We start from the raw sequence: 14182 nt of genomic DNA on the forward strand, positions 1-14182 counted from the left end.
ATCACTTACAATAATTTTTTTATAATTCAATTAATCGACATTTATGATTAGATCTTTTACTGATGAATTTGAATAATTTTTAGTTATTTAAATGAAACATCCTTCTAAAAAACAACGATCTTATATTCAAGTTCTATTAATTATGATTTATAAATTTTAAAATATTAAAATTTTAATATAAATTAAAATTTTAGTAATTTTATATTTTTTAGTTTTGTAATTTCATTTTTCTATTTTTAATTATTTTTGTAATTTTATATTTTTCATTTTTAATATTTTAAAAGTTTTTCGTATGATACATCACAATGATGTCACCACATGATACACGGAAGCTTGAGTGCTTGACTAAATATCCAACTGTTAGTTTTTAACCAATTAAACTGGTATTGGAGATTGAACTTGAGGTGGACCAAATAAATTTCAAGGATCAAAGTGAGAAAAGTGTAACATTTTAGGGATTAAAGTGTGCATTAATTTTTTTTTTAAATATTTATCCTCTGAACAGTGCTAAATATAGTTTGATAGAATGCAGGCAGTTTTGTGTTGAAAATTTCGCTTTCGTGAAATTGTTTCTGCTGAAACAAAGTCTTCCATGGAGAATGAGGAAAGAGTTGGTCCAACTATCTAAACCTTTTCTTGTATTATTATATTCTGAAAAAGCGTAACGAATAGTAACCGACCGCTTCTAATTTAATATAAACTAATCAAGTTTAGCTCTCGATATTGACTCTATTATTATTACTTTTTTATTTTTCCTTTGCTGATGGAAAAACAAGAGAGCAAAATTTAAGTTGGTGATTGGCGAGCTGGCATGTTTCATGTGCTCTAATAATGATGCTTAGTGCGGTCAATCTAATACCAATTAGCAAAATCACCAAGGAAAACTAACTAATTACTCCATTTTTTGTGTATCTCTTTTGACTAGGAATGTCTGAATTCCACTAGCATTGGTGGAATTGGCTGCCCAATTTTGAAGTCAGTTTACAATCCATAAATTTTTTTACCAAAAATCTCATACCATACATTTCATTACATACATGTCAACACATACTCGAAACAGACAAGAAACGGCCCCAAAATATGCTCATGGTGGACCCTTTCTTTTTCACTACCCTCATCACCAAGGCCAAGCTTACATTTTTGTCAATATAGCCGTTACAAGGCACCCTCTCTTCCATTTATTCACATTCTCTCTCTATCAAGAAATCCGTGCCTTTCTTTAGACCCCGCTCCTCTCTTTCTATAGCTGCTCTCTGTCTCTCACACTCGTACAGGCGCAGAGGAGCATAGAGTTCAAGAAATGGTCCTTATTACAATGGCTCCTTCAATGCATGAATTTTCAGCTCCCTTACTGTCATCTGCCACAAGCAGTAGAAGCTGCAGCATTAGCAGCACAAGCAGTGAAGCTGATGATAATAGCCCACCCACATCTCATCGTTTTGAGCTTCGAGATGTGGCCACCACATATGAATTTTCATGCAAATCATTGGCAGTGCTGTCCGGGCATATTGGTTCAGTTTCTTGCTTGGCTTTATGTGGGGAATTCATCTTAAGTGCATCACAAGGCAAGGACATTATAGTGTGGCAACAACCTGATTTGAGGCAGTTCACAAAGTTCGGCCAAGGTGATGGCTCGGTGAAAGCGCTTGTGGCTGTAGGCAATAAGGTTTTCACTGCACATCAAGATAGTAAAATCAGGGTATGGAAGGTGTCAACAAGCTCGGAGAACGTCTTTAAGCTGATCAACACACTTCCTACTACTAAAGACTATTTGGGAAAGTTCATGAAGCAAAGCAATTATGTCCAAACTCGTCGGCATCACAAGCGATTATGGATTGAACACGCAGACAGTATTTCTTGTTTAGCAGTGTATAATGGGTTAGTTTATTCAGGTTCATGGGATAAAACACTTAAAGTATGGAGGATATCTGATTTGAAATGTTTAGAATCCATTAAAGCACATGATGATGCTATCAATAGCTTAGTAGCTTGTAAAGGAATTGTGTATTCAGCATCTGCAGATGGGAAAATAAAAGCTTGGGGAAAACATGGGAACACCTCTCATTCATTGCAAGGGATTTTAGAGGGTCATAAAGATGTTTCATTGAATTCAGTCACTGTTTCAGAGGATGGAAAATGGGTCTATGGAGGTGGTTCAGATGGGTATATTATGGGCTGGGAAGGGAATGCCAATTTTATTAGTTGGAAATTAGTGAGTGAGACTAGAGCACACCATATGGCTGTTTTGTGTATGTGCCTGATGGGAGAGGTTTTGTGCAGTGGTTCAGCTGATAAAACCATAGGTATTTGGAAGCGAGAGGCTTATGGTAAACTTTGTAAAATTGGGGTCATTAATGGTCATCAAGGACCAATCAAATGTTTGCAGGCATCACCCTGTAATGTTGGCAATGGTTTCTTGCTCTATAGTGGTGGCCTTGACAAAACAGTAAGAGTCTGGTGGGTGCCCAAGAGGTTTGCTATATAAGTTAGTCATCAATTTTTTTTTTGTTTGTAATGAAGTACTGCTTCCTCTTTTAATCGTTTGTAGTGCTTCAATAGTTTATTTGTTGTTAATTAGTTTTGTTTGAACTTAAGAACTTAGGAAAAATCTTTTATTGAAGCTTTGAGAAGATATGGTTTAGGGGTTCATGTTTTAATGTGCAGTTTCTTAGGGTATATTTGTCAGTGATCGATTTTTTGTCTTATTGTTTTCATACGGATTTTTTGAATTCTTGTGAATTGTAATTAGTCATTTGTGAAAAGAAAAAATAAAGAATGTAATAGTTTGCTTTATTTGTTCAATGATTGAGAATAATAGCAGCTTTGTTTTGTTTAATGAAGAATCAACATTTGTTGTCTGAATCATGTGTTTGCTAATTACGGACAAAGAAATCAGGTATTAAGCAATAATTCGCGGTCATTACATGATTGATGATTGTGTTAGGCAGAAATTAGTTAATTGAATCAGGGGGCAAACTTAATCAAGTGATGATTTTAGTTGTAAAGTTGCTACCATTGACATTCTTACAAACATCTTAATATGCCATTAACAAAGCAATCTTTGCCTTATCATAGACATCAAGTGTTTTAGTGTTTTCCAACTTCTCTTCAGTGTAAGCATGTCCTTTACTTTGGACTAAAATGTAGAGGAATCATGCTAAGTGTCTTTAAACTTGTTTATTAATATCATAAAGGCTGTTTAGAATGTTGAAAAGCATGCATAATAATAACAAGATAACACTGTTGTGCAAGTGTAACCAGTAAATTAACAACAAAATAACACTGTTGTGTAAGTGTAACCAGTAAATTAATAACAAAATAACACTTCTATTGGCAGAGCTTTGTCTCATGGACATAATTATGGACCAAAACAAAAATGTCTATATGGATCACAAGGTATATGTATGAACTTCCCAGACTCTTCTGAAAAATCAGGGGAAGGTTCACTATTATCTGGTATGCTCTATGCTGTGGCACCAATTGCACAAAAAGGAACCACCATCCCCTACTTATGAGACAAAAAGTGAAGTAAAAGATGTTCATGGCTTGATGGATGGAGAATCTTCAAACAAAAAAAAAATTAGCCAGCAAAAACGGCTACTCGCGCACAAAGCTAACCCTCTTGTTAGATTTTGTGTTCCTCCAGTAATGATTTGCTTGATTATCATCCTGTTGAAACCTGGAGCTTTTGTAGCCAGGTGTATACTGGTGAGAACCTTCCCTCTTCCGGGAACCAGAATGCCATGCTCCCCCGCTGCTGCTACTTTTGTAGTCCAACTTTCTTGATCCAACATCATGATTACCCCCTGCTTTCCGACCCCATGAATTTCCATCACAACCTGCATTATGCTGAACATAGCTACGTTCCCATGAATTATTCCTATTCGGCAACTCCTTAGCATCTTGTCGGTTCCTTCCCCATGAAGTTCGTTTGAAGTCTCCCCATCCATCATCCATCTTCGAGTCAATGCCTTTATAGTTATGACCCCAAGAATTATTTCCAGTATTCCAATCTCTAGACCCATAATCCCCCCATGAGTTATGCTTTCCACTTTCATTTCCCTGAGTAATGCTACTCTCCCAAGGATTATTACCACTCCTTGCGTCATCAACTTTAAGAACCAAATGGCCCCAGCTTATAAAATCCTTTGAACTACCCTGAGTAACATTGTTACTTTCCCAAGGATTATCATCAACCTTAGAGGGGATCGTGTTACACTCTTCTGTTGGAGCAGATGAAAGGTTCCTTGTTATCTTGTTTTCATGCTCTACCACGCTATCTTCTTCTACCTCAGTGGGGGGAGCAAAATATTCTCGTTCTAATTCCCTTATTAATTCAGGGTCAATATAAGGATTCCAATTTATTTCTTCGATATAAGCATTCGGATCAGGAGCAGAAATGTCACATGAGAAGCCATTGATTTTTGCCCAATACTGGCTTTTTGCATTACGAAATGCTTCTTCTCCAGCTGAATCATCCCAGTTGAGCACATTATTGTTGTGGCTAGTGAAGTTCTTGGCATCCACTATCTTCCGCCACGAAACTTTACCAACTAGAGTGCAGAATTTCTTTTCCCACAAAGGCACACCATCATTAGAAAACTCTACGAGGAAAAAAAACATAATCAGCATAGAGTCGCACACCACCATTTTATATATATAATTTGTTAAAACATGAATAAACAAGTGTTGGTTCTTAGACAATGTGGATAGTAAAAATCAAACTAGCAACCAGTAAGAAATTAGGAATAACATTTAAGTCGTTTATCATATAAGTAGGTTCACCAAGAATACACATACAGAAACAATTGATGGTTATATACAATAATATTCCAAGAATGCACCAACTTGCGAAAGAAAGGAAACTTTTTTTTTTTCATCTACAAATTAACAGTCATCAAAATTTGTTCACTCTTTAAAACCATGTGCCTCTTATTCTGTGCTGTGTGAAGTGAATGTGAGATCTTTTGAATCAACAAAATCGTACAAGAAATTAGATTGATTGGAAATGATAGCGGCAGTACCAGAAAAAGAAGATTCAGGGACATGGTAGGAAGGAGGATATTTAGGAGCTATATCTTGGCGGTCAAATCGTCGGGGTCGTCGATGTCTCCAATTGCCCATCTCTCCTCCAAACCCTAAACCCAAAAAATTGTTTTTATGGTTTCAATTAAGGGGGAAGATTAGAAGACAAGCTTTTAGGGGATAAATAAACAAAAAAAAGGAATGTTTTTGGAGAAACTAAAAGTGAAAGTGAAAAATGAGAAGGATAGAGATTGTGTTTCTGGAATTTGAGTTTTGAGTTTGAGAGTAAGACGGAGATTTATGGTTCCAGAGCGCGCGACGGGCCGGAGGAATGGAACGGTTTATTATTTATTTTACGATTTTTATTTATTTCTTTCCTTACAAATTACAATACCAAGTACTACCACTATAGGCTACAGCTATGCTTTCTTTCTGAGCGGCTGTTTATTTTTATACTTGCATTTTTATAATTTTATGTAATAAATTTATATAATAAAAAGTGTGAATTAAACCTTAGTTTAATTGACATTGTTGTAATATATAGCATAACCGAAATTTTAATGGGGTTAAATGACAATCCCAACTTATGGTGCCTTTAAACTTAATACTAATGGATGATCGCTTGGTTATCCCAACATCAAAGATGTTGAGTGACATTGTTGTAATATATAGCATAACCGAAATTTTAATGGGGTTAAATGGCAATCCCAATTTATGGTGCCTTTAAACTTAATACTAATGGATGATCACTTGGTTATCCCAACATCAAAGATGTTGAGTCTAGCATTAAAAATCAAGATGGAAATTGAGTTAAAACTAGAAAGTCTTATAGACATATACTAATTGTGGGATATTTAGAGATTGACTCTCCTTAGCACATCAAATGAATATTTCTCACTTGAAGATTGAGGTCAATGTTGAGATTATGATGAAAATCATTAATAATACTTTGTCTAACATGTTTCTCTCCACTTTTGTTAATGAAATTGCAAGTCGCTTGTGTTTAGATTTATTTGCGCCTCATGCCTCACTCATATATATATAGGGAAGGAAATTAGTGTGCTGATAGGATGGCTCATTTAGTGAGCATTTTTAAGAGATTAATTCTAGTGTTATGGGCCACAAATTAAACTCCATTACTATTACGCATTGAACGTCTTATAAAATTCAACTTATTAAATGAGAGTCATTTGGTTCATATGAATTAGCTTGATTCATAGAACCCATAGAGAAGCTTAGTAACTCAACGAAATACTCCAATAAAACTAAAATTAGCAAGGTAATTAATGTAAATTATGAAATGCACCTTTTAGATAAAGAAAAAGGGAATTTGAGTGTCCCAACTATGGGTAAATATATATTATCTTCCAATTTAGAGATTGAATATTGAATGTAAGAACTGTATACAACAAAAAAAGAAGAAGCTTATTTACACATTTCAGATTGGACTACAAAGAAATGATAGATCAGTAGCTTTGTGAGCTAAACTAGTGGTTCCATAAAAGATTTCGTGTTGTTCACATCTTCCTTTGATTCTGCATACTTTTGTGGTTTAAAAAGCTTCCACATCCCAACCGGATGCCGCCCTTGAATGGCAGCACCTTCAGCAAACCTCCCAAACATCTTCTCGCATTCCGGATATGGTTTGACATACAAATTATAGAATCTAAGCCTACTTGGCTTTATCAAACTCTTCAATCCCACATCAAATTCTAGTGCTCCTTGCGATCTCAAATACTCCACGACATTGTATCGAGGAAGGATCTGTTTGTCGAAATTAGCACCCAAATATTCCGGAACTTCAACTAAGCAACCAACTTTATAATTCATCGTGTTCACCAAGAAGTCTATTTTCTTCTCAATCTCTTCCACTTCATATAAAATCAATCTTGGTTCTTTCCATAGGATCTTAAATGCTTCTCTATGAATTAACCCCTGTTTGCACAAGCAATCAACTCTAAGCTTTACTTCAAACCCAGCTCTAAATTCACCTTCGCTAAAAATCTTGTCTTCAATGGGAGCTCGGCATTTCAAAGTTTTTAACAATCCCAAACACCTTGACATTTCCCCTAATTCCATGCTCAGAACTCTTGAATCTTTTATAATTTCATCCCTAATCATATTTTCACTAAAACCCAGTTCCAAAAACTCATCAAGCAATGGCTTCAACCTATTTTCGACATCAAATCCTAAAACCTCAGGAAACAAATGAAAAACCATTTCAATCCCATATCTTGAAATCCCAATTCCTTCCAGAAACCCAATCTTTTCACAAAGATCATCTTCCTTCATCATGATTATCCGAGGAAACCTTTCTAAAACCCTAGTCAAAACCCCACCATTAAACCCTAAATCTTTCAAAACACCAACACGGTTCAAAAACAAATCCGGGTCGATCCGAAATCGCCTAGAAAGTGCCAAAACATTGCAGATCCCTACTGGGGAAATACCCAAGTTCCCAAATTTGGAAATCCCAATTTGCCATTTCTTCAAAAAGTTCGAATCCAAGACTGCCGGACAGTCAAATAACAATGAAATAAAGGAAGGCTGAGGAATTTTAAAAGATAAAAGAATGTTCAGAGAGTTCTGGATGTCATGGACATTAGAACGATTAAGTAAAAACTGGTTTTTTGCAAGAAAAGAGTGGAGTTGAGTTGGTGGAAAACCGTACCTTTGAAGGAGATTGGCAAGAGAAATTTGGTTCCTGAATTGGGAAATTTTGGGGGAAACTGTGGAAAAGTATTGGGTTGATGACAACCGGTAGAAAAGACTTGCTTTAGTTAAGGAACTGATAACCATGGCTTTTCCTACCCGAAAAATTCAGTTCTTCTTTTCAAATAAAAAACAAATAACACATTAAAAGCACAACCCTGAGCTCGAAATCTTTAATATAGTGATACTAGTAAGGATGGCAAATTTAAGTTAAAATCAAACTACTAACTAGTAATAAATTGGGAATAACATGTAAACCAATTATCGTACAGGGGATATTTAGGAGCAGTATCTTGGCGGTAAAATCATCGGCGCCGTCTCCAAATGCCAATCTCTCCAAACCCTAACCCCCACCCCCCCCCCCAAAAAAAAAAAAGCTTTTACGCTTTCAATTAAGAGGGAGGAGTAGAAGTCCAGCTTTTTGGGGCTAAATAAAAAACCCCAACCTTCAAAATCTGCCAAAATTTCATTGGCATTGAAAGATTTATTTACTTTAATTTATTATATATTTTTAGATTGGAATTGTAAAATTTCTAAGTCATTTTGATTTCATCCTATCTCTTTGATACAGACCATTTTGCGTTACTTTAGCATGTTTAAGACATTTCGAGAGTTAAACAAATTTAAATTTAAATTTAAATTTAAATTTAAATTGTTGAAATTGTGCTGGATTGAGTTTAAACTTGATCAGATCAAATTTTGAGTTCGAGTCTGAATTTGGTTCATAAAAGATAAACAGAACATGCAAAAACATAAACATAATATTTATATATTCATTCATTCATCCATTCTTTCCTTGATGCATTTGCATACATATTTATTGAATATTAAATGGAATTAGCAATATTGTAATAGTAACTAAGATACAGAGAGACAAAACTTGGCACATACGATCAAGATTTAGAAAGAAACTTTACTACCTACCTACACATTTTCAACTATACAAAAAACAAGGGTTTGTGCTAGCATTGATTGATTTACTGATTGATGTGATGAGATAGCATGAATCAAACAAGCCCAGTCCTCAAAATTTGTTTAGAAGATGCTAAAAGATTGTCGAGAACAGGGTTTGGTGACTCACTTTTGCCAATAATCATATCCACTGCTTCGACTAATCCGATAATCGTTTCTTGTTGGAAACGGGAGGCATTATCCTTGTATAAGTTCAACCACACCGACTTTGACAATGCCTGTAACTCACTCGCGGGATGGATGGTAATACATGAAACAGCAGACGCGTAATCGTTTTTCTCCAGCTTCATGCAAAACCTTTCTTTTATCAAAGGCAGAGGAGGAGTTCTTTCGGCCCTATCCATCTCCTCCCAAGTTGTTTCCAATAGCTCCCCCTGAATAATAGTAATAATATTAACAGCTCTCAATAATCATCTAGAATATAGTATGTTCATGGCAAAGATACCATAAGGCCCCTGTACTAGGAGCCGGATTGTATTTTGCACTCTCTACTCAGAAAATAGGCAAACTAATCACTATACATTAGATTATAGTGCAAATTGGTCATTTATGTTAAAACTTGTATCCATTTGTACCATTAAAAACTGGCATGGTTGTCAGAATAATCATACAGTGACATCTGACATGCCACGTGTAACTCATGGTAACATGCATGAACTAACTTTTAACAGTAGAAATGGATGAAATTTTTAATAGAAAGATCATATTGCTCCTTGATCTAATGTATAGGGCCCATTTTTTCAGTAGAGGGGGTAAAATACAATTTGACTCCTAGTATAGAAGTCTCCATGATACTTTTACCACAAAGGTTCTTATAAAATACCTTTCCAGCTCGAGCAGCATCTAGTATCATGCGGAGATGACGTTTTGCGTTGAAATGAAATCCATGGCGCAACATCCTTCTATACACATGCTCGAACTCATCCCACCTATTCCGTTGAACACATGCGTCTAACATGATATTGAATGTATAACTATCAGCTACCACTCCATTCAAATCATTACATTTGCTGCTATTTTCATTTGCATCTTTGGACATCTTCTGGAACAGTTCTTTAGCTTCATCAAATAATCCATGATCCAAATAAGCTTTTAGCATGATATTACAAGTGACAAGATTTGGAGAGCAATATTTCTGCATTTGGTTGAAGATGTATGCTCCATTTTCAATGTTTCCACTATCTAGACATGCTTGAATTAAACCAGTATAAGTTACCACCAGTGGTTTGTTAGCAACCTTGCATATTTTCTCAATCTGCAAAAGACAAGCAAATGTTTTAGTTGAGTAACAGATCTCACCTTGACATTTTATTGCATATTCATTGAAGGTAGGTTGAAGGTCAAAAATAGCACTAACTGATAACAAGTAATAGAGTTCACAGGCTTCTATTAAGCAGATATGGCAAAAAAGATCTAAATCTCCTTTTCAGTTCATATGAATTCGAACATATTTTAAATCATATTTGCTGCAAGCAGACCCTGACTTTTTTCAATGGTAAAATTCATAAAGCTCCTAAATAGTCATAAGTAACTTTTTCAAGAATAAATGTGGACAGCCTGAGCTGAACTTACTTCAAATACTAACTTGCATAAAAGGAACCAGTTAACAAAATATATTAAAATTAAAAATATACCTGCATCAGTGCTTCCTGGCACCTTCCGGCACTACAAAGACAGCGAGCAAGATCGTAATAAAGAGCAGCAGAACCTACAATTCCTCGTTTTTCCATAACTTGAACAACCGACACAGCCTCATCTATCCTATCTTCCTTCCAAAGGGTATTTACAAGAACTGAAAACAACCCAAAGTCAGCTTCCACAACAGATATGATCTGAACCTTTGGAATTAGACATGAATCAAGATACCTACTGGAACAAAGAGAAAGAAAGATTACATGAATACCTCTATATGTCAAAGCATTCGGTATACAAGACTTATCCATTTTCCTGAAAAACTCATGGACCAAGTTGTATTTGCCACATTCAAACATCACCTGCACAAAGAAAAACACTTTGTAGTATTTTATCCATATATAAAATCCATTTAACAGCATCATATTACAAATTTCAGCGACATGATAGGCCAAACTTGCAATGATATGATACTAAAGAATATAGTCAAGACATGTCATGTTAGAAACCCTTTCCTGCAATAAAACACTGCTATTCCATACACAATATCTATCCTCGCTAGTAAGAGTTCTTAAGAAAAAGTTGTTTGATGACATTTGATGTTAGTTTCAAGAAACCTCGAAACATTGAAGGTCCTTCACTTGCAACTTAAGAAAAGTACACACTCATCCAACATGCTACCATGATTAGCATTACTTCATAAATAAAATGAAAATACAAAAACCGGAATCTAGCATGAAAACATGCTTTATAAACACACCTCCATTACAAGTCCATATGTAGTAGTGGAGGGCAGTAGATGCTGTTGCTTTAACTGCTGCAAAACCCAAAATGCCCCCTCCCACTGTTTCCGCCTAGCACAGGCATTTAGGACCTGCAAACACAAGAAAAATATGGACATTCTTTATAAGCACCAATAATCCAGCATAAAGGATCAAACAAAAGATAATAATCAATTTTTAAAGATGATAGTGTTTAGGCATGCTAATATGCATTACTCACCGCATTGTAAACCACAATATCAGGCTCTAATCTTGGGTCCCACTTTCCAAGTGGCCCTGTCTTGAATTTCTTCTTGGGAGGAGACCGCATGCTATCAATAACATCAAAAAGTTCTGTCATATGCCCAGCTTGCCCAAGAGTGACAGCAATGGAATGATAAGCAACTATGTCCGGATATGAAGCCATTTGTTGCTGAATTGGGGGAGAAGAAAAGGACATCAACAAAACCTTTCCCCTTTAAATCAAACTAAAGTTCATTTCATAAGCCATAAAATTGAGAATTGAAGTGTATTACCTGCATTGAACGGAATAAGTTAAGAGCTTCCACAGGTCTCCTTGCTTTCCCAAGTACATCAAGTGCGGTGGTGTAAATATGTCTGCACCATAAGAATATATCTAGTTAAGAAGCATATTCCCAATGGTTTTCTTTTCTTCAAACTATAAACCACAGGATTCAAAAAACTCAAGCAATGAATTTTTGGGATAGGAACAACTTGTAAAAGTTAAAGGAGAAAGAATGAACAGGTAACACTCCCTGTCCAATAAATAAGAAGTTCCAAGTATTCTTAGGATATAGCATTCTCATGCATCACAATTTGCTTCCTCGTTATTCTTGAACTCTTAGTGATGAAGTTAAAAACAAGAACATAGAACATTTCAAATTATTCTAATATTTCAGAACATAAATGCTGAGATCAGAAGTTTATGATTGCATCTTATGAGGAGTTGCCTTGATAGAGGTTACCTAGCGAACTTTATGCAAGTAGAAGTTACGCATTAAAAAGAGTAAAATACTACTTAGTGCAGAGAAAGGAAAGGTTAAAATTTCCTCGAGTAGATATAGACATATACATGCCTCCTCTGAATCAAACACGCTCAATCATAACTTTATTGAGTCAAATCTTCTTACAGCATAACTGTTCCTAAGGACATAAGCTCATGAATAAGAGAAAATAAGGGGATTTGGTGAGGAAAAATACCTGAGCCTGTGTGATTTGAAGCGCTCACGCACTTCAAGCCATTCAATGACTTGAAGTACCCGTCTCCAATTCCCTAATTTACCCAATACCTGGATCACCCTTAATATACAATAGTCTGAAAATTTTATTTTTGCACTACGCATCATCTTAGAAAACATCCACTCAGGCATATCAATGTCTGCACCATTCAACCTGTTAAAAATGAACTACTTAAAGAAGAATGAGAACATTATAAAACCTGACCAAAATACAAAATATTGGAACTCGTAATTAACCAAAAAAAAGAAATGGAAATAATCCATAACAAAATAAATTCACTTAGAAATATCCTAGGTACAATAAAAGAACTTGACAATCAAGATTTGGCAATAAGCAATGAAGGTCATATGAGATGTCTTTAGCATGTTTTAACTTCAGATATCAACTTGGAAGATCCTTTCTTTCCTATCAAAACAAAAACTCGATAAATCCATTTAAGCAAATCTTGATAGATGCTCCCTCGTCTAAAGGCTTCTAGTTCCATTTAAAACATTTTAATCAATTCAAACAAACAGGTACTATGATAAACTATAAATGATGGGTGGCAAATAATTCATAAAAAGTTAGCAATGTTCAAAATTAGATAGATGAAAACAAAGGGTGTAGCTTTCACCTAGCAGTGGTTGTAAAATGTTAATCATAATTTCATATCAATAACATCCAAATTCTGAAAGTAAGGAAGGAAATTTGGAGATAAGAAGCAAAAGGAGTATAGAGTACATACGACTTTGCTAATTTTTGAATTCTCTCCTCCATTTCCATCTTTGAAACTCGTGGCTTATTAACAATGTCATTGGATTCTTCAAAGTTCTTGAAGGCAGTTCTTTCAATCTTCAAATCATCATCTTCCCCTTCTTCAACAAACCCCTTTCTGCTTCTAGTTCTTCTTATTCCTTCATTTTTCGAGTTCACTTCATTGTACTTAAAGACTTTAGACATCTTTACTTCCTTAGAAAACCCTCCAAACTTTATCAAATTCACATTATCTTCATAACTCTCTGAATTTGAATCACATTTGCGTCTATTACATAGTAACAAAGTTGTACTTAGAAAACAAAACACAAATAACATTCTGAAGAGAATGAAAAGACTAGCAAAACAAATAGATTAAGTACTTACAACTTAGCTGATTCTTTTGTTCTTTCTTCTGTTTGAATTCGTGAAACTTGTGGATTATCTCTCAGCGCCTTCACATCATCATCTTCACTTTTTACAAGCAATGCCTTTTTGCTTCTAGCTCTAACAGCTCCTTCACTCTTCATTTTCACATCATTATGTTCAATTTTGGACATATTTTCATTCTCCCCAAAGTTTCTACTTGACTTACCTCTATTTGATTTAAAAGATTGCTTTTTCTCCCTCACAGACTCCATAGTCTTCAAATACTCATCGAAAGACGGCTTAAATTCGAACTCTTTCTCGAGAACCCCTCCACCGGAATTAACCACTCTTAAAGCAAACTTCCGTTTTTTCTTGCTTGGATTCTTTGACCATAAAGCAACCCGGCTTGTTGGTCTCCAGCAACTGAAGAACCCACTTGCGGGAAACGGTTTCGGGCTAGAAACTGAAGTGTAAATTCTATTGCTTTCAAAACTAAAGATACCCATTCGGTTTTGAGCACTCACCATAACCATGAATTAAAAGCTCTCACCTTTAGCTAACTGCTGCTATCTGCTAAGTCCGAGAAGAGATAAAATAAATAAAATGTATATTATGTTAGTATAAAATTAAAGAAAGGTTGGGGAAGATGATGCGAAAGCTTGAAGTCGAAGAAGATTAGAGATATTTGGGCTGAACAAGACAGAAACAAGTATTTTAGC

The 14182-nt window shown here is 35.2% G+C and overlaps 4 protein-coding genes across 4 annotated transcripts; 1 reads left to right on the forward strand and 3 right to left on the reverse strand.

The window, feature by feature from the left end:
• The first annotated feature begins 1198 nt into the window (after nucleotides 1-1198).
• On the forward strand, nucleotides 1199-2802 carry LOC105777882 (protein JINGUBANG). Its single transcript, XM_012601381.2, has one exon. It carries the CDS (start codon nucleotides 1301-1303, stop codon nucleotides 2483-2485), a length of 1185 nt encoding a protein of 394 aa, XP_012456835.1. The 5' UTR covers nucleotides 1199-1300; the 3' UTR covers nucleotides 2486-2802.
• A 463-nt stretch (nucleotides 2803-3265) lies between these two features.
• LOC105777883 (uncharacterized) lies at nucleotides 3266-5426 on the reverse strand. Its single transcript, XM_012601382.2, has 2 exons — nucleotides 5025-5426; nucleotides 3266-4604 (listed from the first exon to the last, which is right to left on the reverse strand). Exons 1-2 carry the CDS (start codon nucleotides 5122-5124, stop codon nucleotides 3598-3600), a joined length of 1107 nt encoding a protein of 368 aa, XP_012456836.1. The 5' UTR covers nucleotides 5125-5426; the 3' UTR covers nucleotides 3266-3597.
• Nucleotides 5427-6360: 934 nt separating this feature from the next.
• Nucleotides 6361-8107, reverse strand: LOC105778055 (transcription termination factor MTERF15, mitochondrial). Its single transcript, XM_012601636.2, has one exon. It carries the CDS (start codon nucleotides 7822-7824, stop codon nucleotides 6508-6510), a length of 1317 nt encoding a protein of 438 aa, XP_012457090.1. The 5' UTR covers nucleotides 7825-8107; the 3' UTR covers nucleotides 6361-6507.
• Nucleotides 8108-8490: 383 nt separating this feature from the next.
• LOC105777589 (pentatricopeptide repeat-containing protein At1g30610, chloroplastic) lies at nucleotides 8491-14182 on the reverse strand. Its single transcript, XM_012600934.2, has 10 exons — nucleotides 13482-14182; nucleotides 13087-13383; nucleotides 12324-12515; nucleotides 11639-11720; nucleotides 11344-11535; nucleotides 11102-11215; nucleotides 10613-10703; nucleotides 10344-10501; nucleotides 9533-9964; nucleotides 8491-9083 (listed from the first exon to the last, which is right to left on the reverse strand). Exons 1-10 carry the CDS (start codon nucleotides 13994-13996, stop codon nucleotides 8745-8747), a joined length of 2412 nt encoding a protein of 803 aa, XP_012456388.1. The 5' UTR covers nucleotides 13997-14182; the 3' UTR covers nucleotides 8491-8744.

The sequence above is a fragment of the Gossypium raimondii genome, chromosome 10, assembly GCF_025698545.1.
Source record: "Gossypium raimondii isolate GPD5lz chromosome 10, ASM2569854v1, whole genome shotgun sequence".
NCBI lineage: Eukaryota > Viridiplantae > Streptophyta > Magnoliopsida > Malvales > Malvaceae > Gossypium > Gossypium raimondii.